This window comes from Panthera onca, chromosome F1, assembly GCF_046562875.1.
Source record: "Panthera onca isolate mPanOnc1 chromosome F1, mPanOnc1 haplotype 2, whole genome shotgun sequence".
NCBI lineage: Eukaryota > Metazoa > Chordata > Mammalia > Carnivora > Felidae > Panthera > Panthera onca.
In genome coordinates this window covers 47567278-47593097 of record NC_138355.1, presented here as the reverse complement: position 1 = coordinate 47593097, position 25820 = coordinate 47567278, and the positions used below count along the sequence as shown (strand labels likewise).

Here is a 25820-nt window from a genome sequence, read left to right as displayed (position 1 = left end):
CACTGCATCAGGCTCTTCACTGACACCATGGAGCCTGCTTGGGATTCTCTCCCTCCCTCTCTCTCTGCCACGCCCTCGTGCGTGCACTCCCTCTCTCTCAAAATAAATAAATAAACATTTAAAAATAAGTTTAAAAGTAAAAGGTACTCTACATTGTACCTTAGCTAGTATATCACAAATGCTTCTCCTTATTTTCCTAGGACAATAGAAGGATCTACCTGCTGGTAATGATGAATTCCAAATCTATAGATCTTGCTTTCTCCAAATCTATAATAAATTTGGAACTAAAATAAAATTAAAATACAATAACCTAGGATAAAATACTTAAAATTTCTTCCATCCGGTTTATGATTTTATGTGTCAGGTTTTTTTTTTTTTTAATGTTATTTACTTTGAGAGAGAGAGAGAGAGAGAGAGCACGCGCGCGCGCATGACTGGGAGTAGGGGCAGAGAGAAAGGAAAGAGAGAATCCCCAGCAGACTTCACACTGTCAGCATGGAGCCCACTGTGGAGTCAATCTCACGAGCCATGAGATCATGACATGAGCTGAAATAAAGTGTTGAACACTTAACTAACTGAGCCACCCAGGCGCCCTTCAGGGGTTCTGTTTGAAGGTGATTTGTCAAAACTTTGGTCTCTTTGTCTAATAAGAACCAATCTCTGACAGCAAATCATTTATAGGAATAATTAAAAGTACCAAGACCTGCTAAATAAAAGCCACCTTTGCTCCAAATCTATCTGTTCTCTGTACAAGTCAGATTTTCTGATGACGAACAACATAGAGTGCTAGCATTAAATTATTGTTCTTATTTCAAATGCTTACTGGTGGTATCTAACAGTAGGAAAAAATGTGACCCCACACATGCAGACATTCTCCAGTACTATTTTGGATAGAGGCACGTGCCCTGGCAATGTTTTACTAACATCATTTATTTTAATGGAAATTATGAAAGTAGGGAATTACAATTTATTAAGTGATTTATGTCCACTGCTCAAGAGTAATCACGTGAAGATCTTATTTCTTAATTATTTAACAAAATCCTCCCAATATTTTTTGTTGGCCTCTTAATAAAACTCTTGTTTTTTATATCTTGTAGCTTTTGAATTCAAAATTAAGTTAAGCCACAGTATGAAGTAAAAATCAGGATATAATAAACTGCACTGCAATAAGTCTATGAAAATATGATAGAGCAGAATAAAGTGAGGAGAAAAAATAAAAGTAAATAAGCACATTTAAGGCTCATCTGAGGGTAGTGTAAATTAAAATCAGGCACTGTAGAGATATTATACTTAAACTTTGTGTTAGGTACTCACATATTTAATTCTCTCTACTATAATCATTGCTAAAAAGTATATTATCATGTTTGGAATAGAGACTTATTAAAGCTTATTCTGGAGGAATGAAGTACAAATTTAAGACCAATTAAGACTTTGATAATACCTCTAGGAGATGGATGTACACAGTGGAAGCATGGTATGAAGAGTAGGAGGTATATAAGCAATAATTATAAGATTATAGAATATGTTGTGTGAATGAATATTGAAATGAAGGGGAAGAACATAGGTAGCATAAATTTCCAGGCTCCTGTCATGAGGTTTTTGTGTCACAAACTAAAATGTTGAACACAGGAGGAAAGCATATATTGAGAAAAAGTTGATTTAGTTTGGCATGTAGTTAGTTGGATATGCCTTTGAATTATTCACATGGACCTGTCTAATGTGAAGCTTCAGTTGGATATATGGATTTGGATCTCACTGAAGAGTTATTAGCGTAATGATGATAGCTTTTTATCATTGAAGTGTCTTGATTCACAGAGAGATTGTGAAGAAGCAAACAACAAAATCAAGGACAAATACTCATGTAGAACCAACTGTAAAGCATAGCTATTCATTCATACAGACAATACTTGTTGGGTCTTCAGGCAAGATATTTCTGAGGTGGTGATAAGAGTCAGCAGGAAGATCTAGAGGAGCATCACTCAAGAAATAAGGAATAAAAAGTGCAAATGATATGAATAAGCCTGGCATGTGTGAACACCAGACAGAAGGCTATTGTGTTGGTCGTATAGAGAGTAAGTGGGACCTTGGTAGGAGATGAGATCTGAGAAGTAGACAGGGCCTAAAATTAAGTAGAGCAGAGGAAGGAGGGCAACTAGAAATAAAATAAAATAATACCGTTCAGACAAAATTAAAGAGTAGTAGGAAGACATAAGAATGTAAGGCATTGGAGAATGTCGAGAAGTCAGTGATCAACAGTGTCAAATATTACAGAGGGTTTTTATCTATTTCAGTTCAATAAATAATTAAGGAGCCCATGGTCTATAGTACCAGGCACTGTGATATGTGCAATACAGAGTTTTTGCATTTGGAAATTGGAGGATATTGGTGACTTTTGTCTGAGTACCACCAGCCTGTTGGGGATGTCAGAAGCCAGAGATAGCAGTAGATTGAAGAATAAATGGGAGGTTGAAAACTGGAGATACTAATTGTAAGATGATATTTGAAGGATCTTTGTTGTGAAGGAGAGGAGAAGGTAGTACATCAACTACCTTGAACAAAGGGTTGAGAGAACAAAGGGTTTAAAATTAGAGAAGCTTGCATATCCATTTAAGAGAGAATCGTAGACAAAAAGAGAGAGGGAAGGAATAAACAATGGTTTATTCTGTGGGAGATGGTCTACAGGAGATTAAAGTTTTGAAAAGCTAACATGAATATGAAAAAAACACCTTATCATCAGAGTAAGGGAAAGGCTAAAGTTTAAAACAGATATAGCCAAAGTTAAAAGCATGTTATAAAGAAATCTAGGGAATCCACAGTTTGTGGTCTGAATTGTTTTTTGTGAATGCAAGAATTTATTTGTCAATGAAGGAGCTATTGTGTTAGATGGCTTTTGAAGAAAATAAGGAATCATGAGTCACTTACTTTGGGAAATGGAATAGGAAGTAATTTGGGAGAATATAAATGATTTTCTGGCAATGCTGAATGTCAACCATGGCACCAATATAAATGGTTATATAACATTTCAACAATAGTTTAAAGCTATGATATTTTATTAGAAAAGGAGTATTGCCAAATCAAAACGACAGTGAGATACCACCTCACACCTGTCAGAATGGCTAACATAAACAACTCAGGCGACAACAGATGTTGGCCAGGATGTGGAGACAGAGGATCTCTTTTGCACTGCTGGTGGGAATGCAAACTGGTGCAGCCACTCTGGAAAACAATATGGAGGTTCCTCAAAAAATTAAAAATAGAACTACCCTACAACCCAGCAATTGCACTACTAGGTATTTTATCCAAGGGATACAGGTATGCTGTTGTGAAGGGACACACGCACCCCAATAGCAGCACTATCAACAATAGCCAAAGTATGGAAAGAGCCCAAATGTCCATCGATGGATGAATGGATAAAGATGTGGTATATGTATACAATGGAATATTACTCTGCAATCAAAAAGAATGAAATCTTACCATTTGCAACTACATAGATGGAACTAGAGGGTATTATGCTAAGCAAAATTAGTCACTCAGAGAAAGACAAATATCGTATGACTTCACTCATGTAAGGACTTTAAGACACAGAACAGATGAACACAAGGGAAGGGAAGCAAAAATAATATAAAAACAAGGAGGGGAACAGAACTTAAGAGACTCTTAAGTATGGAGAACAGAGGGTTACTGGAGGGGTTGTGGGAGGGGGAATGGCCTAAATGGGTAAGGGGCATTAAGGAATCTACTACTGAAATCATTGTTGCACTATGTGCTAACTAATTTAGATGTAAAGTAAAAAATAAAATTTAAATTTAAAAAAAAGAAAAAGAAAAGGAGTATTGCAAACTGTTCCATTGATGAGGTACAGAAAAGTCGATGGAAAGAACTGAGAAAGAGCTTTATGAATTAAGATAAAGTAGGTCATGGGAGAGCACATTATAGTTTGAAAATCAAATCCAGGCTGTGCCCTTTGTGTAAACAAAGTTTTATTGGAATACAGCCATGTTCATTTGTCTATGTATCTTTTAGGACTATGTTCATGCTGAGTAGTTGGGACAGAGACCTTTTATCTTTACATAAAATAGGTTTTCTCCAAACCCTGGACTAGGTTATTCTATTACAGTAAGAAAAATGTATCCCAAGATTGCAATAGCCTAATAAATTAAAGTTTATTTCCTATTTATGCTCACTTCCAATGTAGGTCTGAAGGGACTCTGCTCATTATATTAGCTGTAAGAATCAAGGGATATAGACATCACCTCTCCATGACTTTCCTTCATCCCTGCAGCTGTGGAAATAAGAACATAAAAATTCACACAATGGCTTTTAAAATTTCCTCCCTAAAGGGAAACATGTTAGTTTACATTCATTTCCTTGTCCTATGCAAATCACAGGGCCATGTCTCCTTCAAATGTGCAGGGATATGCACTCCTATTAAGTGTCTGGAAGGAAGAGACTCAGGCCATTTGTAAATAGTCCCTATGAGAACCACAGATGCCAAGGAAGTTGAAGAATAGTTGTAAAGAAGAGTTAAAGTGATTTGTCGTGAGTTTATTGCCACATATGGAATATTAGGATGTATGTTATAGCTTTAGGGAAAGAGGATTCAAGAGTCCAGGGGTGCACAAATACAGCAGATAAGAGATAGAGTACTGGGACATGAGTGATATGGTGGGAAGGATATAAGACTATCCTCATTATAATACCAATTTTTGCTGTGGTAGGGACAAAAAAAATAATGTCCACTTTCTATATTTTTATGTACTTATTTTAATGGGTAGTGGTTTCAACATTATCCACATGTCCTTTTTTCTCCAGAATTCTTATGTCCTTCTCCTAATATTCAAAATGGTGACTACACGCCCCAAAGCATCAGATACAGAAGTGGAGATAAAATCACATATAATTGTAAACCTGGCTTTTATCCTTCAAACCGAGAAAAAATGGCAACATGTGCTAGAACTGTCTGGGTACCTCAGCCAAGATGTGGTAAGTTCCCTACACATCTTGACCTACTTCTTAATTCTGAAATTACTGTCTCTTAAACGACAGCAACAAAAATGTGGACACAATAAATCCAAATCTTTGCCTTACTGTGTGTGTAAAGCAGGGGCTACAGAGACATTCCTTTCAAAGCAGACAATTTTAAGCATGGTCTAAATCACATTTTTGAAAATTAAAAACTATTTTATGCCATTTGATGTTAAATATGTGTGTATGAATATAAGTTTCTCTAACTAATGTAATTCTAATATCTGAACTAAACCATTTTGTTTGTATTTTCCTGCCTGTGATGGTGACCAGCTTTTCATGTGCTTGTTAGCCATATGGATGTCTTCTTTGGAAAAATGTCTTTTCATGTCTTCTGCCCACTTCCTAACTGGATTATTTGGTTTTTGTGCATTAAGTTTGGTAATTTCTTTATCGATTTTTTCCAAAGAAGAGATCCAGATGGCTAACAGACATAGGAAAGGATAGATGTTCAACATTACTGATCATCAGAGAAACACAAGTCAAAGCTATGGTAAGGTGTCACCTCTCGCTTGTCAGAATGGCTAAAACTAACAACATGGGAAACAACAGATGTTGGTGAGGCTGTGGAGAAAGGGTAACCCTCTTATGTTGCTGGTGGGAATGCAAACTGGTGCAGCCATTCTGGAAAACAATATAAAAGTTCCTCAAAAAGTTAAAAATAGAGCTACCCCACGGTCTAGCAATTGCACTACTAGGTATTTGCCCAAAGGGTAAAAAAAATACTGATTCAAAGGGGTACATGCACCCCAATTTTTAGAGCAGCATTATCAACAATTGCCAAAGTATGAAAGGAGCCCAAATGTCCATCAACTGTTGAATGAATAATGAACATGTCATATATATTTACAGTGGAATATTACCCAGCCACCAAAAGGAATGAACTCTTGCCGTTTGCAATGACATAGATGGAGCTAGGATGTATTATGTTAAATGAAATAAGTCAGTCAGAGAAAGACAAATACCATAATTTCACTCATATGTGGAATTTAAGAAATGAAACAGATGAACATGGGAGGGAAATAGAGAAAGGCAAACCAAGAAACAGACTCTTAACTATAGAGAAAAAACTGAGGGTTGCTGAAGGGGAGGTAGGTGGGTGGGGGGTATAGTTAAATAAGTGATGGATATTGAAGACAGCACATGTTGTGATGAGCACTGGGTGTTGTATGTAAGTGAGGAATCCCTAAATTCTACTCCTGAAACTAATATTACACTATGTGTGAACAAACTGGAATTTAAATTAAAACAAGTAAACAAATAAGTAAATAAATTAATAAATTTTAGGTTCACAGCCAAATTGACAGGATGGTAGAGAAACTTGCTATATACTCACTGCTGCCACACATGCATCCCTTCCCTATTTATCAACAACCCCCCCCCCAAATGGTATGTTTTCACATTGATGAAACTGCATTCATCCATCATAATTACCCAAAGTCAGTAGTATACCTTAGAGTTGACTCCTGATGTACATTCTATAGGTTTAGACCAATGTCCATCTTTATGGTATGATACAGAGCTTTTCACTGCCCTAAAAATCCTCTGTGCTCCACCTATTGATTCCTCCCCTTGCTCAGTCTCTGCAAACAGAATGTCATATAGTGGGTCTCATTTCAGATTTTTTTTTGTACTGAGAAATATGCATTTATGATTCCTCCAAGTCTTTTCATGATATGAGAGGTCATTTCTTTGGCTCTAAATGATACTCCATTGCCTGGATATATCACGGTTTCTTCATTAGATTCGTGTACTGGTGGACATCTTGGTTGTTTTTACGTTTTACCAATTATGAATAAAGCTGTCATAATCAAAATAAATAATAAATAAATAAAACATTTGGTAAGGCTAGTGTCATTGAACACCTAATATATTAGTTCTTTATTTCTGTGTAACAGATTTCCCCCAAAGCATATTGGCTTCAAACAACACACCTTTATCTTCTCAGAGTTTCTGTGGGTCAGGAATTTGGGAGTGGCTTAGCTAGCTAGTTCTGAGCCAGGCACTTCTTGTGTTGCAGTCAGGATGTTGACCTAGGCTGCAGTCACCTGATGGCTTGGTAGGGCCGGAGGATCTGCCTCCAAGACGGCTGACTCATAAGGCTTTTGGCAGGAAGCTTCAGTAACTTACCACATGGGAATCTCCATAGGCTTCACGAATGGCAGCTAACTTTCTCCAGAGCTCATGATCCGATAGAGAGAGCGGCAGAAGCTTCCATACCATTTACAAACTAGTCACACACTGTCACTTTAGCCATATCTAGACTTTAGAGGTGGGTCTCTAAGTCCTGCATACGCAAAGGGAGGAGAATTAGGCTCCTCTTTTTGAAGGGAGAAAAAGACACTGCAGAATTTTCCAAAACCATCCATGTAACAAAATTCCATTCAATTCAACAGAGTACTGTCTTTTTTCCTGGGGAATGTTTCCTCTACTCTTTTCCAGGTATTTTTTGTCTCTATAGTTCTATTCCTTTCCTTTCCATACCGCATTTGGTTGTACAGGTGTACTGCACTTACGCTGGATAATATATGAATACATTATGATACAAAAAGTAGGTCAGTGGCCTCCATATTAATTCTAGGGATAACTCCAAAATGAATTTTCAAATCAAAAGACCCTATCATCAACATGAAACAGACCTTAATGTGTAAAACAATTATAATAAAAATACTGAATGATTGAATGATTGAGATATAATCGACATATAACATTATATTAGTTGCAAATGTGCAACATGATTTGATACTTTTATATATTGTGGAATGACTTCAAACACAATTGTAGTTAAATCTATCACCACATCGTTAACATGTTTTTTCTTGTGGAAGCACCTTTAAGATCTACTCTCTTAGCAACTGTCAAATATACAATGCAGTATTAATAACTGTAGTCACCATGCTGTCTGTACCTTACATCCCCATCATTTTATTATTTTATTACTGGTAGTTTGTACCTTTCGACCTCCCTTGACCCATTTCTCCTGCCCTTCAGGCCCTGCCTCTAGCAACCCCCACTCTGTTCTCTTTATCTAAGAGTTTGGTATTTTTAGATTCCAAATATAGCTCATGTAGTCTTTGTCTTTCTCTGTCTGATTTATTTCACTTAGCATGGTGCCCTCCAAGTCCATCCATGTCATCACAAATGGCAACATTTCCTTCTTTTATTGGCTGAATAATAATCCTAGTTTCTTATGCACTCATCCAGTAATGGACACTTAGATTGCTTCCACATTTTGACTATTGTAATAATGCTGCAGTGAATATGGGGCACATATGTCCTTTTCAGTTAGTGTTTTCCTTTCCTTCAGATAAATACCCAGAAGTGGAATTGTTGGATCATATGGTAGTTCTGTTAATTATTTGAGAAACCTCCATGCCGTTTTCATAGTGGCTGCACCAATCTACATTCCCATTAACAGGGCAGAAATGCTCCCTTTTCTCCATATCCTCACTAACATTTTTTTTTCTTTTTGATGAAGCCATGTAAACAAGTATCAAGTAATATCCTATTGTGGTTTTGATTTTCATTTCTCTGATGATAAGTTAAGTTGAGCATCTTTCATGTGCCTTTTGGTCATCTGTGTTTCTTCTCTAGAAGCAATGTCTGTCCAGATCGTCTGCCCATGTGTTATTCAGATTGGGCCTTTAGTTATTGTTGTTAATGAATTATATGAGTTTTTAAAATATATTTTGGATGTTTCCCCTTATCAGACATATGATTTGCAAATATTTCCTCCTACTCATTAGGCTAGTCATCAGTTTGTGGATGGTTTCCTTTATTGTGCAGAAGTAGTTGGTTAATGCAGTCCCACTTGTTTAGTTTTGCCTGGATTGCCTTGCTTTTGGTGTGAATTCTACAAAATAATTGCCAAGATCAATGTCAAGGAACTTATCCCCTATGTTTTCTTCCAGGAGTTTTGTGTTTTCAGGTCTTTCGTCCATTTTGTGTTAGTTTTCGTGTATGTTGTAGATAGTGTTCCAGATTCATTCTTTTGTATGTGGCTGTCCAGTTTCCACAACACCACTTATTGAAGAGACTGTCCTCTCCTCACGGCATATTCTTGGCTTCTTTGTCATAAACTATCTGGCCTTAAATGTATGAGTTTATTTCTAGGCTCTCTGTTCTGTTGAGCTATGTGTCGGATGCTAATACTGTACTGTTTTGATTACTCTAATTTTGTAATATAGTTTGAAACCTTGAAGCATGATGCCTCTAGCTTTGTTCTTCTTTCTCAGGATTTCTTTGACTATTTGGATTCTTTTGTGATTACAAACACATTTTAGGATTGCTTCTTCTATTTCTGTGAAAAATGCCTTTAGAATTTTGATAGGAATTGCACTGAATCTCTATAGATAGCTTTGGGTGGTATGAACATTCTAACAATATTAACTCTTCCAATTCATGAATATGGACTATCTGTCATTTATTTGTGTCTTTGATTTACTTCATCGTTGTCTAGAGTTTTCAGGATACAGATCTTTCACCTTCTTGGATAGATTTATTCCTGGATATTTTCTTTGTTTTGATGCTATTGTAAATGGGATTGTTTTCTTAATTTCCTTTTTTGATAGTTTATTATTAGTGTGTAGAAACATACCAGATGTTTGTACATTGATTTTGTATCCTGCATTTTTACTGAATTCATTTATTAATTCACAGGAGTTTGGGTGGAGTTTTTAGGGTTTTATGTATATAATATCATGTCATCTGAAAATAGTGACAGATTTATTTCTTCCTTTCTTGAATGGATGCCTTTTCTTTCTTTTTCTGCCTAAGTACTCTAGTTAGGACTTCCAGTACTAAGTTGTTGAATAGAAGTGGTGAGAGTGGGCATTCTAATCTTGGTCCTGATCTTCATTATTAAGTATAAAGTTTGTGTGGAGTGGTCATATATAGCTTTATCACAATGCAATATGTTCACTCTACATCCACTATGTTGAGAGTTTGATCGTAAAAAATGTAGAATTTTATCAAATGCTTTTTGTACATCTATTGAGATGATCATGTGATTTTTTTATTCCCTCCTTTTATTAATGTGGTTTATCACGCTGATTTGTGGGTGTTGAACCATCCTTGCATCCCTAGAATGAGTCCCCTACTTGATTAAAGTGTATCATCCTTTTAATGTATTATTGAATTCAGTTTGCTAATATTTTGTTGAAGATTTTTGCACCTAAGTCTTTTAGGTATTGGGCTGTAATTTTCTTTTCTCATGGTGTTTTTCTCAGGTTTTGATATCAGGATAATGCTGGCCTCATAAAACAAGTTTGGAAGTAATCCCTCCTCTTCTATATTTTGGAAGAGTTAGAAAAGTATTGGGATCAATCCTTCTTTAAATGTTTGATAGAAATAACCAGTGAAGGCATCTGGTCTTAGACTTTAGTTTTTGTGAGGTTTTAGGCTACTGATTTAATCTCCTGACTAGTAATTAGTCTTTCAGATTTTCTATTTCTTCATGAGTTAGTCTTGGTAGGCCGTATGTTTTTATGAATTTATCCATCTCTTCTATGTTGTCCAATTTATTGTTGTATAATTGTTCATAGTAGTCTCTTATGGCCTTTATATTTCTCTGGTATCAATTGTACATCTCCTCTTTCATTTCTGATAATATATAGGTAGGTGTGTGTGTGTGTGTGTGTGTGTGTGTGTGTGTGTGTGTGTGTTTGTATACACACACACATACACGCGCATATCTGAGTTTTCTCTTTTTTCTTGGTGAGTCTAATTAATGGCTTGTCAATTTTGTTTATCTTTTCAAAATTCTGCCTTTAGTGTTATTCATCTTATTGGTATTTCTATTGATATTTTCTATTTTTTAAGCCTTTATTTCGTTCATTTCCACTCTGATCTTTGTCATTTCCTGCCTTCTATTAACTTTCGGTTTTGTTTGTTCTTCATTTTCTAGCTCCTTGAGATGTAAAATTGGTTCATTTGAGGTTTCTTCTTGATGTAAGCATGTACTATGATAACTGCTTTTGCTGCATTTCATAAGTTTTGATATGTTGTATTTCCATTTTCATTTGTCTCTTGGTAGTTTTGATCCTCTTTTACTTTTTTTTTAAATTTGACCCATTCAGTAGCATGTTGTTTAATCTCCACGTATTTGTGGATTTCCCAGTTTTATTCCTGAAATTGATTTATTAGTTTCATACCATTGTTCTCAGAAGAGCTATTTGATATGATTTCAGTCTTCTTAGTGTTAAGACTTGTTTTGTGGTATAACGTATGTCTGTCATAAAGAAGGTTCCATGTATGCTTGATAAGACGGTGTGTTCTGTTAGTTTTATATGGATATTCTGCATATGTCTGGTAAGTACATATGGTCTAACATCACAATGTCAATGTCTCCTTATTGATTTTTTCCTCGATGATCTATCCATTGATGAAAGTGGGAGTATTAATTATTTATTACTGTCTATTTTCCCTTTATTTCTGTTAATATTTGCTCTACATTTTAGGTGCTCTTATGTTGGCTGCTTAAAATTTACAGGTATTATATTCTCTTATGGGATGAACCCCTTTATGTAATGCCCATCTTTGTCTTTTATTACAGTCTTTGTGTTAAAACGTCTATTTGTCCTATATAAATATAGGTACACTAGCTTTTGTGTTTTATTGTTTTTTGTTTTTGTTTTTGTTTTTTTTGAGCGAGGGAGAGAGAGCACAAGCAGGAGAGAGAGAGAGAGAGAGAGAGAGAGAGAGAGAGAGAGAGAGAGAATTGTAAGCAGGCTCCATGCCCAGAGTGGATCCTGACATGCAACTTGATCTCACAGCTGTGCATCATGACCTGCAGTAAAATTGAAGGTCGGGTGCTTAACTGACTGAGCCACTGTTTTGTTTTCATTTGCATGGAATATCTTTTTCTATCCCCTCACTTTAAGTCTATGTGTCCTTATTTCTGAACTGAGTCTCTTGTAGGCAGCATATAGATGGGTCCTTTTTTTTTTTTTTAATCTATTCAGCCATGCTATATCTTTTGATTGGAGTATTTAGTACATTTACGTTTAAAGTAATTATTGATAGGAGTGTACTTATTGCCATTTTGTTAGTTGTTTTCCCATTTTTTGTAATTCCTTTTGTCCTTTCTTCTTCTCTTGCTGTATTTCTTTGTGATTTATTTTCTGCAGTAGTATGCCTAGATTTCTTTCTCTTTAATTTTTGTGCATCTACCAAAAGTTTTTGCTTTGTGATTACCACAAGGCTTCCATAAAACAATTTGTATTTATAACAGTCTACTTTAACTTGAAAAGAACCTAACTTTCATTGTGTTCTAATGCTCTACCTTTTCACTCCTCCCATGTTTTTATTTTTGATGTCACAATTTACATGTTTTGTGTATTTTTTAATGAATTATTTTAGTTATACTTATTTTTACTTCTTTTGCCTTTTTAACCTTCCTACTAACTTTATAATTGACTAACCCACCACCTTTACATTAGATTATTTTGAATTTTACTATATATTTACCTTTACAAATGAGATTTATATGTTTTCCTGTTACTAATTAGCACCCTTTTACCTCAACTTAAAGAATTCCTGTTAACAGTTCTCATAATGCTGGTCTCATGGTGATTAACTTCTTTAGCTTTTGCTTGTCTGGAAAACTTTTTCTCTCTGTGTACCAAGTTGTTTTCCTCTTGCTGCTTTTCAGATTCTTTCTCTGTCTTTAACTTTTGACATTTTTTTTAAATTTTTTTTTTTAACGTTTATTTATTTTTGAGACAGAGAGAGACACAGAGCATGAACAGGGGAGGGGCAGAGAGAGAGGGAGACACAGAATCTGAAACGGGCTCCAGGCTCTGAGCTGTCGGCACAGAGCCCGACGTGGGGCTCGAACTCACTGACCGTGAGATCATGACCTGAGCCGAAGTCGGACGCTTAACCGACTGAGCCACCCAGGCGCCCCTAACTTTTGACATTTTAACTATAACGTGCATTGGTGTGGGTTTCTTTGAGTTCATCATTTTTGCAACTCTATAGGCTTCCTGTATCTATATGTCTATTTTCTTTCCCAGGATAGGGAAATTTTCAGTCACTATTTTTTCAAAAGAAGTTTCCTGCCCCTTTCTTCTTCTGGAACTCCTATAGTGTAAATGTTGGTCTGCTGAGGTTGTCCCATCAGTGTCCATCAGTGTAAAGTCTTTATACATTTTTATTCTTCTTTCTTTGTGCTGGTTTGATTGAGTGAGTTCTCCCAGCCTGCCTTTAAGTTACTGATCCTTATTTTACTTCCTCTAGGCTGCTGTTGAAACACTTTATTGTATTTTTCAGTACGATTATTGTATTCTTCAGCTCTGTGACTTCTACTTGGTACTTTCTTATATTTTCTCTTTGTTGAAATACTCCCTATGCTTACCCATTCTTCTCCTAAGCTTAGTGAGGATCTTTATAACCATTATTTTTAACTCTTTATCACTTATTTTAAGGTAAATCACTTATTTTCATGCAGTTAAAGGCTTTTTTTCTGTGGTTTTATCTTGTTCTTTCAGTTTTAACGTATTCCTCTTTTTCTTAATTTTCCTTGATTCTCTGTGGTTGGCTTCTGTGCATTAGAAAAAATAGCCACCTCTGCTAGTCTTGAAGGAATGGGGTCACTTAGGAGATAATCATTATTGTTCAACCCTAGCCTAGTTCATGGATGTCTCTCAAGTCTTGTGATTGTATAATTAGCCAGTATTATTTTTAGTGTCTCCCAGTAGTTGAGAGTTTGTCAAGACCTGACAGTGTCCCAGAAGGAAGGGTCTCAGTCAGCACCTAGATTCAGGCTGATTGGAAGCCAGGCCCTCAGGCAGCAAAGGTTAAAGTATGCACATATACCCCTTTCAAGGGAAGACTGGGAGATGTCCGCTCCTTCTGAACTGAGCAATGGAGTGATAGCCAGTTCAGAACTGTTTCTTTTATCTGCCATCATCTCTTTGAATTCATGAACACAAGCCCTGGAGGCCACTGAGGCAGGAGATCAAGGGGCAACACCTGGACATCTATCACAAAGCCCAGGGCACCAGATGCAAAAACTGGGCACCAGATGTGTGTATAAGCACCCTTCTAGGAGATACCAACACTCTGGAATGCAGCAAAAACATAACTGTGGTCTCTGGAGGTCTCTGGAGAGGATTACAGTTGGCCCTTAGTTGTCTGTTGAGTGAAAAGCCTGTTTCTCAGGCCTCACCTATGAAGATAGGCTAATAGGCCTCTTTCACATAAAACATATATTCTTTAGTCTCCTACCTCTCTTCTGTGCACTGGGTGGTATCTGGTTGAGAACTTTCTCCATTTGTGACAGTCCTGTGGGACCCACAATCATAAGCATAGCTGGTCACCAGAGCCAGGCAGTCTAGAGGTAAACCCTGGCTGGCTGACACAGAAGCCAGGGTGCCATAGAAAAGTATAAGCTCCATTCCTAGAGATACCTTTGACCTAGAGGGAAGCAGAGGAATATCACAAAGATGGCCTCCAGTGGCTTCTGTCCCCAGAGAACACCTAAGTAGGACCCTAGATGTGTGCCAAACCAGAAGTCTGCTCCTCAAGCCAAAACTACAGGAAAGGCCAACAGGCATTTCATAGAAATATTGAGATTATAGTTCAGTCTGTACCTATAGTGTGCCTTTGGTGTGGTTACTAGCCCTGAACTGTCTCTGCATTTCTTACAATCGCATGGGGCCCGTGAATACAAACCCCCCCCCCCCCCCCCCCGGCCATCAGATCAAGGAATGACCCCTGGGTGGCTGCCACATAATCCAATGCAACAGAGGTAGAAACTGGGGCACCAGATCTTTGTCCAGATTTCCCTCTAAGAGTTATCAGTGCCCTGCAGTACAGCAGAAGGAGGACCTGAAGATAGTGCCTATCCTCCAAGTTCCCTATAGAGGATTATGGTTGGCCCTCAGTTGTCTGTTTAATTAGAAGTCTGCCCCTTAGGCCTCAGCAAAAAAGATTAATCTCATAGGACTTTAACAGAAAAAGATAGGTGTTTCAGTCTGTGGTGCTCTCCTGTGCCCTGAGAGTGGTGGCCTGTTAATCAGTCTTTCTTTATTTGTTACAGTCCTGTAGGACCCACTAGCCACCATAGCCATATGATTTAGCGGTATCTCCTGGGTGGCAGCTGTAAAACTCAGAGGGTGTCTGAGGAGAACATAAGCTCGTTTCCTAGAGATACCAGTGAGCTGAAAAGAGGCAAGGGAGAGTATAAAGATGGTGCCTGCTGGAGTCTATCTTTGAGGAGAGTTTTAGTAAGCCCCTAGATGTGTTTTAAATTAAATGCTTACCCCTCAGAGCGGAGCCTTAAGGTAGGCAAATAAGTCTCTTTCACAGAAAGTCTGGGCACTTTTCAGGTGGCTTCCTCTATCCTGGACCCTGGGGTGGGTGAGTCCATGACTGTGGACCCTTTAAGAGCTGTTTCTCACTTAGCTGTAGCTTGTGGGTCCTTGTGGACACAAGCCCTGTTGGCTTTCAAAGCTAGATGCTTTGGGGGCTTGTCTGTCAGGTGTAGATATTAAAATCGGGGTGCCAGATGTAAGGCTCAGACCCTTCACTCCTCAGGGAGAAGCTTGGGGTTTTGAATTCCCTCCCAATTGTGGGTCATCATGCTGGGGATGAGGTTTAGGGTCAGGTCGTATCTCAGTTTCTTCCATCTACTTTGATGTGAGCTTTTTCTCATTTGCCCAGTGTGTAGGAATCACTCCGTTATTTTTTGGAGAGGTTTTTTTTTTTTTTTTGCCCCCACACAAAATTACTCTGCATGTAACTGTAGATTCAGTGTGTCCAAGGGAAGAGGTGTGTTCAGGATCTCCTACCTCTCCATCTTGAACCACTTCCATAAGGAAAATATTTAATCGTGTTTCTGGTTGGCTTATGGAAATGGTAGATCAGCTCAACTGGATCTGGATCTCACCAAGTTTATTCCAGAAGGGGCCTTATGAAGTTCTTGTGGACAAGATGGGGAAATGGACCAGTCAGATGGTTTATGAGATAGTTTGAAACTTCGTTAAGTAAACTTACCCGAGTATCAGATTCAGGACTTTGTTCTCAAGCCTATTTCATTACTCCTTTGTGTTATCAGGTAGTTTAGTGATTTAGGGGAAACACAGTACAAATTCACAAGTGGGATTATTCAGGGGGTCATGATAGTGAATCTGCATCAGCACAGATTCATCATTCAAAAAGGATCCTCTGTTAAATCTAATAATGTGACATTTAGTAGTGATAACTATAAGATCCTGGGTATAAGTCAAAGGAATCAGATGTACAAGTACAGACAGATTAGAAAGAATTTTAAAAGTTGGTGAATATTTTAATCAATTGTGAGATCAGTTTGAGTCAAAACTATGCCAGAACCACCACTACTGTTAATGAGACCACACCCTGTATTGATAGAAATCCAAGGTAGAATGAGGCTGTTCTAAATTTTGCCCATTCCAGTGCTGCTCAGACCATATATGAAATACTATATTTGCTTCAGAGATGATATTCTAAAAGCGTAAAACATATTTTAGTATGCCCAGATGAGAGAAGAATATGGCAAAGGGATTCAAGCCTGTCATAATAATAATACCTACTTTAATTTTACCCCCTTTGTATACCTCTTGAAAACAAATCTCAGTGGACTGTTTTATTTAATTAATGCCATTTTTTAAAATTAGTATTAACAAGTCAGCTAACATACAGAGTAGTCTTGGCTTCAGGAGTAGATTCCCTTGATACATCACTCACATACAACACCCAATACTCCTCACTTGACAAGTGCCCTCCTCAATGCCCACCACCTATTTTTCCCATCCTCTCAACCCTCCACTTCCATCAACCCTCAGGTTCTATCTAAGGGCCTCGTATGATTTGCCTTCCTCTCTGTTTGTATCTTCTTTTCTCCTTCCCTTCCCCGATGGTCACCTGTAAAGTTTCTCAATTTCCACGTATGAGTGAAATAATATATCTGTCTTTCTCTGACTGACCTTCTGATTCCATCCACATTGTTGCAAATGGCAGGATTTCATTCTTTTTCGTCGCCGAGTAGTATTCCATTGTGTAAATATACCATGTCTTCATTATCCATTCATCAGTGATGGAAATTTGGGCTCTTTCCATAATTTGACTGTTGTTGATAGTGCTGCTATCATGTGGCCCTATGAATCAACCCTCCTGTGTCCTTTGAATAAATTCCTAGTAGTACAAGCACTGGATCATAGGGTAATTCAATTTTTAATTTTTTGAGAAACCTGCACGCTGTTTTCCAGGGTGGCGCACCAATTTGCACACCCACCAACTGTGCAGGAGGGTTCCCCTTTCTCCATATCCTCGCCAACATCTGTTGTTTCCTGAGTTGTTAATTTTAGCCACTCTGGTATGAGGTGGTATCTCAGTGTGGTTTTGATCCGTATTTCCCTGATGATGAGCAATGTTGAGCATCTTTTCATGTGTCTGTTTGCCATCTGGATGTCTTCTTTGGAAAAGTGTCTATTTGTATCTCCTGCCCGTTTCTTCACTGGATTATTTGTTTTTCAGGTGTTGAGTTTGGTAAGTTCTTTATGGATTTTGGATACTAGCCCTTTATCCAATATGTCATTTGCAAACATCTTCTCCCATTCTGTCGGCTGCCTTTTAGTTTTGTTGATTGTTTCCTTTGCTGTGTAGAAGCTTTTTATCTTGATGAGGTCCCAATAGTTCCGTTTTGCTTTTATTTCTCTTGCCTTTGGAAACATGTCAAGTAAGAAGTTTCTATGGCCAAGGTCAAAGAGGTTGCTGCCTTGTTTGCTCCTGTAGGATTTTGATGGATTCCTGTTTAACACTGACCTAACATTAGCATTTAGGTCCTTCATCCATTTTGAATTTATTTTTGTGTATGTTGTAAGAAAGTGGTCCAGTTTCTTTCTTCTGCATGTTGCTGTCCAGTTCTCCCAAGCACCGTTTGCTGAAGAAACTATCTCTTTTCCATTGGATACCCTTTCCTGCTTTGTCAAAGATTAGTTGGCCATAAATTTGTATGTCCATTTCTGGGTTCTCTTTTCTATTTCACTGGTCTGTGCGTCTGTTTTTGTGCCAATACCGTACTGTCTTTATGATTACAGCTATGTAATACAGGCTGAAGTCTGGGATTGTGATGCCTCCAGCTTTGGTTTTCTTTTTCCACGTTACTTCAGCTATTCAGGATCTTTTGTGGTTCCATACAAATTTTAGGATTATTTCTTCTAGCTCTGTGAAGAATGCTGATGTCATTTAGATTGAGATTGCTAGAATGTGTAGATTGTTTTGGGTAATATCAACATTTTAACAATATTTGTTCTTCTAATCCATGAGCATGGAATGTTTCCATTTCTTTGTGTCTTCTTCAATGTCATTCATCAATTTTCTATAGTTTTCAGCAAACAGATCTTTTACCTCTTTGGTTAAGTTTATTCCTAGGTAATTTATGGTCCTTGGTGCAATTGAGAATGGGATCAATTCCTTTCTGTTGCTTCATTATTGGTGTATAGAAATGCAACAGATTTCTGTACATTGATTTTATATCCTGAAAATTTGCTGAATTCATGTATCAGTTCTACCAGTTTTTCGGTGGGGTGTCTCGGATTTTCCATGCAGAGTGTCATGTCATCTGCAAAGAGTAAAAATTTGACTTCTTGTCTGCCAATTTCGATACATTTTATTTTGCATTGTTGTCTGAATGTTGAGGCTAGGAGTTCTAATACCATGTTAAACAACAGGGGTGACAGTGGATATCTCTGTCATGTTCCTGATCTCAGGGGCAAAGCTCTCAGTTTTTCCCCATTGTGGATTGTATTAGCTGTGGGCCTTTCATATATGGCTTTTATGATGTTAAGGTATGTTCCTTCTATCCTTACTTTCTTGAGTGTTTTTATTACGAAAGCATGCTGTATTTTGTCCAATGCTTTTTCTGCATCTATTCACAGGAGCATATGGTTCTTATCTTTTTCTCTGTTAATGTGATGTATGACGTTGATTGATTTGTGAATATTGAACCAGACCTACAGCCCAGGAATGAATCCCAGTTGATTATGATGAATAATTGTTTTAATACACTGTTGAAGTCAATTTGCTAGTATCTTGATGAGAATTTTTGCATCCATGTTCATCGGGGATATTGACCTGTAATTCTGCTTTTCAGTGGGGCCTTTGTCTGGTTTGGGCGTCAAGGTAATGCTGGCTTCATAGAATGAGTCTGGAGGATTTCCTTCCATTTCTATTTTTTGGAACAGCTTGAGATGAGGTCTTAATTCCGCTTTAAATGTCTGGTAGAATTCCCCTAGGAAGCAATCTAACCCCGGACTCCTACTTGTTGGGAGTTTTTTGATAACCAGTTCAATTTCTTCACTGCTTATGGGTCTGTTCAAATTTTCTATGTCTTCCCATTTGAATTTTGGTAGTGTGTGAGTTTCTAGGAATTTGTCCACTTCTTCCAGATTGTCCAGTTTGTTGGCATGTAATTTTTCATAATGTTCTTCAATAATTGTTTGTATTTGTGTGGTGTTGGTTGTGATCTCTCCTCCTTCATTCGTAATTTTATCTATTTGGGTCCTTTCTCTTTTCTTTTTGAGAAGTCAGGCTACAGGGTTATCGATTTTGTTTATTCTTTCAAAAAATCAACTCTTACATTCATTAATCCATTCCAATGTGGTTTTTTTTTTTTGTTTTTTAAGGTTTTTTTTTTTTTATTGTATACTGTTTATTTCTGCTCTAATCTTTGTTATTTCTCTCCTTCTTCTGGCTTTGGGCTTTCATTGCTGCTGCCTTTCTAGTTCCTTTAGGTGTGAGGTTAGGTTGTATATTTAGGACCTTTCTTGCTTCTTGAAATAGGTCTGAACTGCAATATACTTTCCTCTTAGGACTGCCTTTGTTGCATCCCAAGGGGTGTGAACTGTCATATTTTCATTTTCATTTACCTGCATATATTTTTTAAATTTTTGTTTAATTTCCTGGTTGATCCATTCATTCTTCAGTAGGAGGTCCTTTAACCTTCATGCATTTGGGGGCTTTCCAAATTTTTTCTTGTGGTTGATTTCAAGCTTCATAACATTGTGATCCGAAAATGTGCATGGTATGATCTCAGTCCTTTTATATATTCTGTTTTGTGACCCAGTATGTGATCTATTTTGGAGAATGTCCAAGTGGTCCATCTGGTCCAATGTGTCCTTCAGAGCCATTGTTTCCTTATTGATTTTCTGCCTAGATGATATGTCCATTGCTGTAAGTGGAGTACTAAAGTCCCCTTCAAACATGGTATTATTATCTATACATTTATTTATGTTTGTAATTACACAATTTATATATTTGGATGCTCTCACATTGGGGACATAGATTTTTACAACTGTTATCTCTTCTTGATGAATAGACCCCTTAATTATGATAAAATGCTATTTTTCATCTCCTATTACAGTCTTTCTTTTAAAATCTGGTTTGTCTGGTATAAGTATGGCTACTGCGGCTTTCTTTTGCCATCTAGTACCATGACACAAGGTTTTCCATCCCCTCACTTTCAATCTGCAGTTGTCCTCAGGACTAAAATGAGTCTCTTGTAGGCAGCATGTAAATGGATCTTTTTTTTTTTTTAACCCGTGGTGAAACCCTATGTCTTTTCATTGGAGTATTTAGTCCATTTACATCAGAGTGATTATTGAAAGATACGAATTCAGTGTCATTGTGTTACCTGTAGGTTTCGTGCTTGTGGTGATGTCTCTGGTCCTTTGTAGTCTTTGCTGCTTTCCACTCACAGAGTCTCCCTTAGAATCTCCTACAGGGCTGGTTTAGTGGTCATGAACTCCTTTCGTTATTTTTTGTCTGGGAAAGCCTTTATCTCTCCTTCAATTATAATGACAGCCTTGCCAGATAATTGATTCTTGGCTGCATATTTTTCCTATTCAGCACATTTAATGTTTCCTACCCTCCCTCCTGGCCTGCCAAGTTTCAGTGGATAGGTCTGTTACTGCCCTTACATGTCTACCCTGGCTCTCATTTCTTCCTGGAATTTCTTTTCAGGAGAACTCTTCCATCTTATCATTTTGGCCTGGTTTCTGTCCTTATGTGTTTTAATAGTTTGTTATATGTCCTGCACCTGTGAGGACTACTATATTTAAAAGGGGTCATACACTGTCCAGGGCCTGGCACTTCAGGAATTGTATTTGGAGTGTGTTGCATGCCCTCCTTTGTTGTGTATTTGGTTGCTGTAACCCACCAAACAGTCTTCTATAAGGCTCCTCCTTACTTGCAGTGGTGGATAGTTTAGACCCTCCACCAGGGGTGCTTTGATTTTTCATTGAAGTATCCCTAGAAAGATGAGAGGGCAGGGGACCTAATCCCATACAAAGAAAAAAATGAAAGGTCTGAAAAAAGGACCAAGCAGAGAATCAAAGAAGCTATAAGGCTTAATCCAGAGAGAAAGAAAGGAAAAGAAAGAAGAAGGAGATATAGAAAAACTGTAAAAAAATAAAGTAAAAATCCTTGACTAAACAGACAAACAAACAAAGCAGAAAAATAGAGAAAAGACAAAATATATATATTTATAAGAATTGACCAAAAATCAAATCAGAAACTAAGAGCCTGATTCCAAAGGAAAAAAAAGAAGATGGTTGAAAGAAATGATGAGAAAAGACAAGAGATGGAAAGAAAAGGAAAGACGAAAAGAAAAGAAAAAAGGGCAACAGACTAACATACACAACTACAGGACAGTTGTCTGTTGGTGTCTGGGACCCACGGCTGTGCTGGTCCGGAGAAGAGGTCATCTGTTTCACTCAGTGTCAGTTCTGCTCCAGTAGATGAGCAGTTTCCGGGCACACAGGGGTGGGGCTTCAGGTAAGCAGATCACGCCTGTGCTGGGGTCTTTTTCCCTGAAGCCCCACCATGTTGGTGATGGGGAAGAAAATGATGACACCCCAGTCTCAACCACACTGTTCAGGCAGGCCTCACACAGTAGCGCAGGCAGGTGGCTTGTCTTGCTCCACAGTTCTCCCACACTTCTAGGTGCTCAGCTGGGATTCAAAACCCGATATAGTAACGGATCCTGCACCATAGGCACTTGGTTCTGGGGTAGTGCCATTCTGCACTGCTAATAGGGCTGACGACTGCAGGGCCTTTTGTCTTTGAGGGTGCAATATATCCCACAGTATTCGACGGAGGGGACTGAGATTGCCTCCTAGTGTGCCCTGAGATTGCCACTGCTCTCCTCCTCCCCAGGCACATGCACGTGACAGTGGCTTTGGTCCAGAGAATGGCACACACTTTTGAAAACTCTGACCTTCAGCTCCTTTGGCTGTTTTCAAAGTAGAGACTGGCACTCTCCATATTTCCTATTCCCCAGTCCATGATCTGGAGGTTTTTCTCTTGTCCTAACTTGCGTTAGGGCAATCCACAGCTTCTCTTTCTCTCCCTTTTTTCTCTCTATGGATCCCTGCCTTCCACGCCCATGCTGTTTCATCTCCCCCAGTTTGCATACAAGCACCTCTGTCCCACCAAGCTGTCTCCCTCCACCTGTGCAGATTTTTCTGTCACTCCGCAGATAGATTTCCAAGTGTTCTGACCCCAATACAGCTGTGTTTCCGGGATGAGGGAAATCCTCGAACCCTTACTTCTCCACCATCTTAACTCCTAATTGATATCATTTGAAACACTAGAATAACCAGTGCTGTTCTGAAATCAGACCCCCAGGGTTCAAATCTCTCCTTTACAATTTTACGGGTAATTTAACTGAGTACTTTAAGACTCAATTCTTGCAAATCCAAAGAGTGAAGCTTGCCCAAGATTGTTAAATGACACACATCTTGATGTCTCATGATGAAATTCATCCAAGGATAAAGAGAAAATAATCTAAATCTTCAAAAAGTCATGGGGGGAAAAAACTACACGGTTACTGAAAAGGAAAAAAACTAAATGAGCTTTTTAGTCTCAACCTTGGAAGCTTCAAAAATGTGGAGGGAAAAATCTATCCATGAGAGACATGGGCTGTAGGCCAAAAATCTATATCTAGAGAAGGTATCATATACAAATTTTTGTTAAAGAAAAACATCAGTATGTACAAGGATTCAAAGGGTATGATCCACATAACAAGTCAGCTTAAACTACTAGAAACTTTCTCTAATCAAACAAGAAGAAAATGATCAGTGTACTTAAAAAAGATGAAGATGATAATTAATACTTGGTATGCGTGTGTGTGTGTGTGTGTGTGTGTGTGTGTGTGTGTTTTGGAACTTGGGTTCATGTGTTGTACAAGGTAATAGGGTAATCTTATGGGTAATTTTATGGGAAAAACCCAATACTGGTCTGGTATTAAAGTCCTAAATTATCTCTATGTCATCAAATGAAAAGGGGAAACTTTTCTGGAAAATATTATACATAAATGTGTTGTAACAACATAACACTTAAACATATGTCAAAAATATTCCATATATAAGAATATCTCAGTAAAATACAATTATATTATACCTCAATTAAAATATGACATTTTGGTGTTTAAAAAGAATTGAACTATGGTTGCATTAAATGTTCGTTTTCATTGCAAAAATATATATATTGGGGACATAAATGACATATTGTCTAAACACTTGATATATATGATATATATCATTATAGTATGACATACTGTGTATGATAGTTTTAAACACTTCATCTATATGACAAGTGTCATATATATTGTGAAATATATATGACATCTTTAACACACCTCATATATATGATATATGTCATACATATTATGACATATGTATGACATAATTTAAAACCATTCCTTCTCCAATTAAAATTAGAATTAACAATATGGTGCCTGGGTGGCTTAGTTGTTAAGCATCTGACTTCGGCTCAGGTCATTATCTCACAGTTGGTGAGTTCGAGTTCCACGTCAGGTGAGCTCGTTGCCCCACTTTGGGTGAGCCAGTGCCCTGCTTCAGGTAAAACCACGACCCCCAGGTGAGCCCAGCTTCTCTCTCTCTCTCTCTCTCTTTTACTCTCTCTGCTCTTCACTCACTTGCGCCGCCTCTCTCTCTAAAACAAAATTTAAAAAAATAACATTCAAATGTTTTCCACAATCTTAACTATTTGGATATTGAAAAATAGTCCTTGTTTATTTCTCTGATTAAATGAAGAAGAGAACTTTCCTCAATGATTGGTTTGAGGGGTTAAGAAGAATGTAATTTTTCTGTATAATGTGATGGATGGAAAATTTTTGTGTTTTTATGTCTTACATTATTTTCAGTAAACAGAAAAATAAATTAATGATTGTTAATCTAAAAAAAATCTATCTTCCTACATTGAGTTGGTCTGAGAAGAAAAGATAGGGCTCTGATTTCTGATGAGAACAGAAAAGAAAAATAAAAAGTTGGATGACCTGAGAAATAAAATCAATACCTTCATCTCTCAACCAAGTTCCTCATGTAATCAACCATGCTGAGGATACACATACTCAAGGAGAATCCTTTAAAAAGATCTATCAAGTTTTATTCCTTGATCTTCATACAATTTTATATCTCATAAGTCCCACAAGGTACAATTTTAACTTGATTAGCAATGACTTCATCACATAACCCAGTAATCCATATTTCCAACACTTCTTGTCCTGGAAAACCTGATGCAATGAGTGAAATTATGCTAATAAGAGGGTACATTTACCAATGAAACAATTAATTTCTAATATGATTTTTTTCTTAAGATAAAAGATTATTTATACTGTTGTTTGTTTTTGTTTTTTTATTGCAAGAGAAACGTTGTGATTTTCCAGAAATAAAACATGGAATACTACACAATGAATATAACTATAGACGAGACTTTCCAGTATCTGTAGGAAAAAAATATTACTATTCCTGTAACCACGATTTCGTGACAGATAAAAAACAGAACGGGGGATATATTCATTGCACACAAGAAGGATGGTCACCAGCAATACCGTGCCGCAGTAAGTCAACCTTGTTATAATTGTATACGTGTAAATATTTCAAAGAGTGGTGTGGGAAGACACATAAGTGAGTACAGTTAAGCCTAATATGACAAAAAGAAGGCCAAGGGATGAGTTGTATGAGCAAAACGACCAATGTAAGTTTTTCCTTCTATGAGGAGCTCTTCATAAAAATCACCTTAGAACTAAAAATAGAGGCTTACGAAAATACCTATGTCATTTCCAAATATCTTCATTATAAAAACTGAAGATAAATAATTTAAATACTGATTTTCTTCTTTTGAAACGTTTGGAAGTAGCTTTAGTTTGTCTTAAGTTATAGGTTATTTTTGGATACTTATGCATGAAAATTTAAATTTTGGACAAATAATTTTTGATTTGCTATTATCGTTGAATGTAGGGTTTGACGAATTTGGTTTACTATTTTTATGATTATTAGGACAATGTCTTTTTAATTATTTGATAAATGGAGAATATCCATATCCAGCAAAAATGTATTTCCAAGGTGACTCTGTAAGTGTTAACTGCTATGCTGACTACAGTCTTCAAAATGCGCAGACTGTAATGACCTGTACAGAAGATGGCTGGGCACCCGCTCCCGAATGCCTTCCTCCTGGTAAGTAAATGGTCACTATCCAGAAAACAGTAAAAGAACTGCAGAGAAGGAACGTGTAAAGTAGGGTGACACCAGCAAGAGAACGAGGGGGATGTGGCAGAGAAGGAGGAAACTAGGCTTGCCTCATCCCATGAGGATAACTATCAAATCATCCTAAATCAACCTGAAGACTGGCAGAACAAATTGTGCAACCAATCATAGAGAACAGTCCACATCAGAGAAGTAAGATGTACAGAGATTCAGTTTTCCCTCCCAAACTGAGGAGAAATGGACTGTGTACCACTGAGGTAGGAA

General features: G+C 37.4%; 1 protein-coding gene across 1 annotated transcript in view; it reads left to right on the top strand.

The window, feature by feature from the left end:
* Positions 1-25820, top strand: part of LOC132685821 (complement receptor type 1) — a 150599-nt gene that overhangs the window by 37007 nt on the left and 87772 nt on the right. Inside the window, 3 exon segments of the mRNA XM_081791836.1 lie at positions 4813-4983; positions 24716-24910; positions 25350-25526. Coding sequence (XP_081647962.1) covers positions 4813-4983; positions 24716-24910; positions 25350-25526 — 543 coding nt within the window.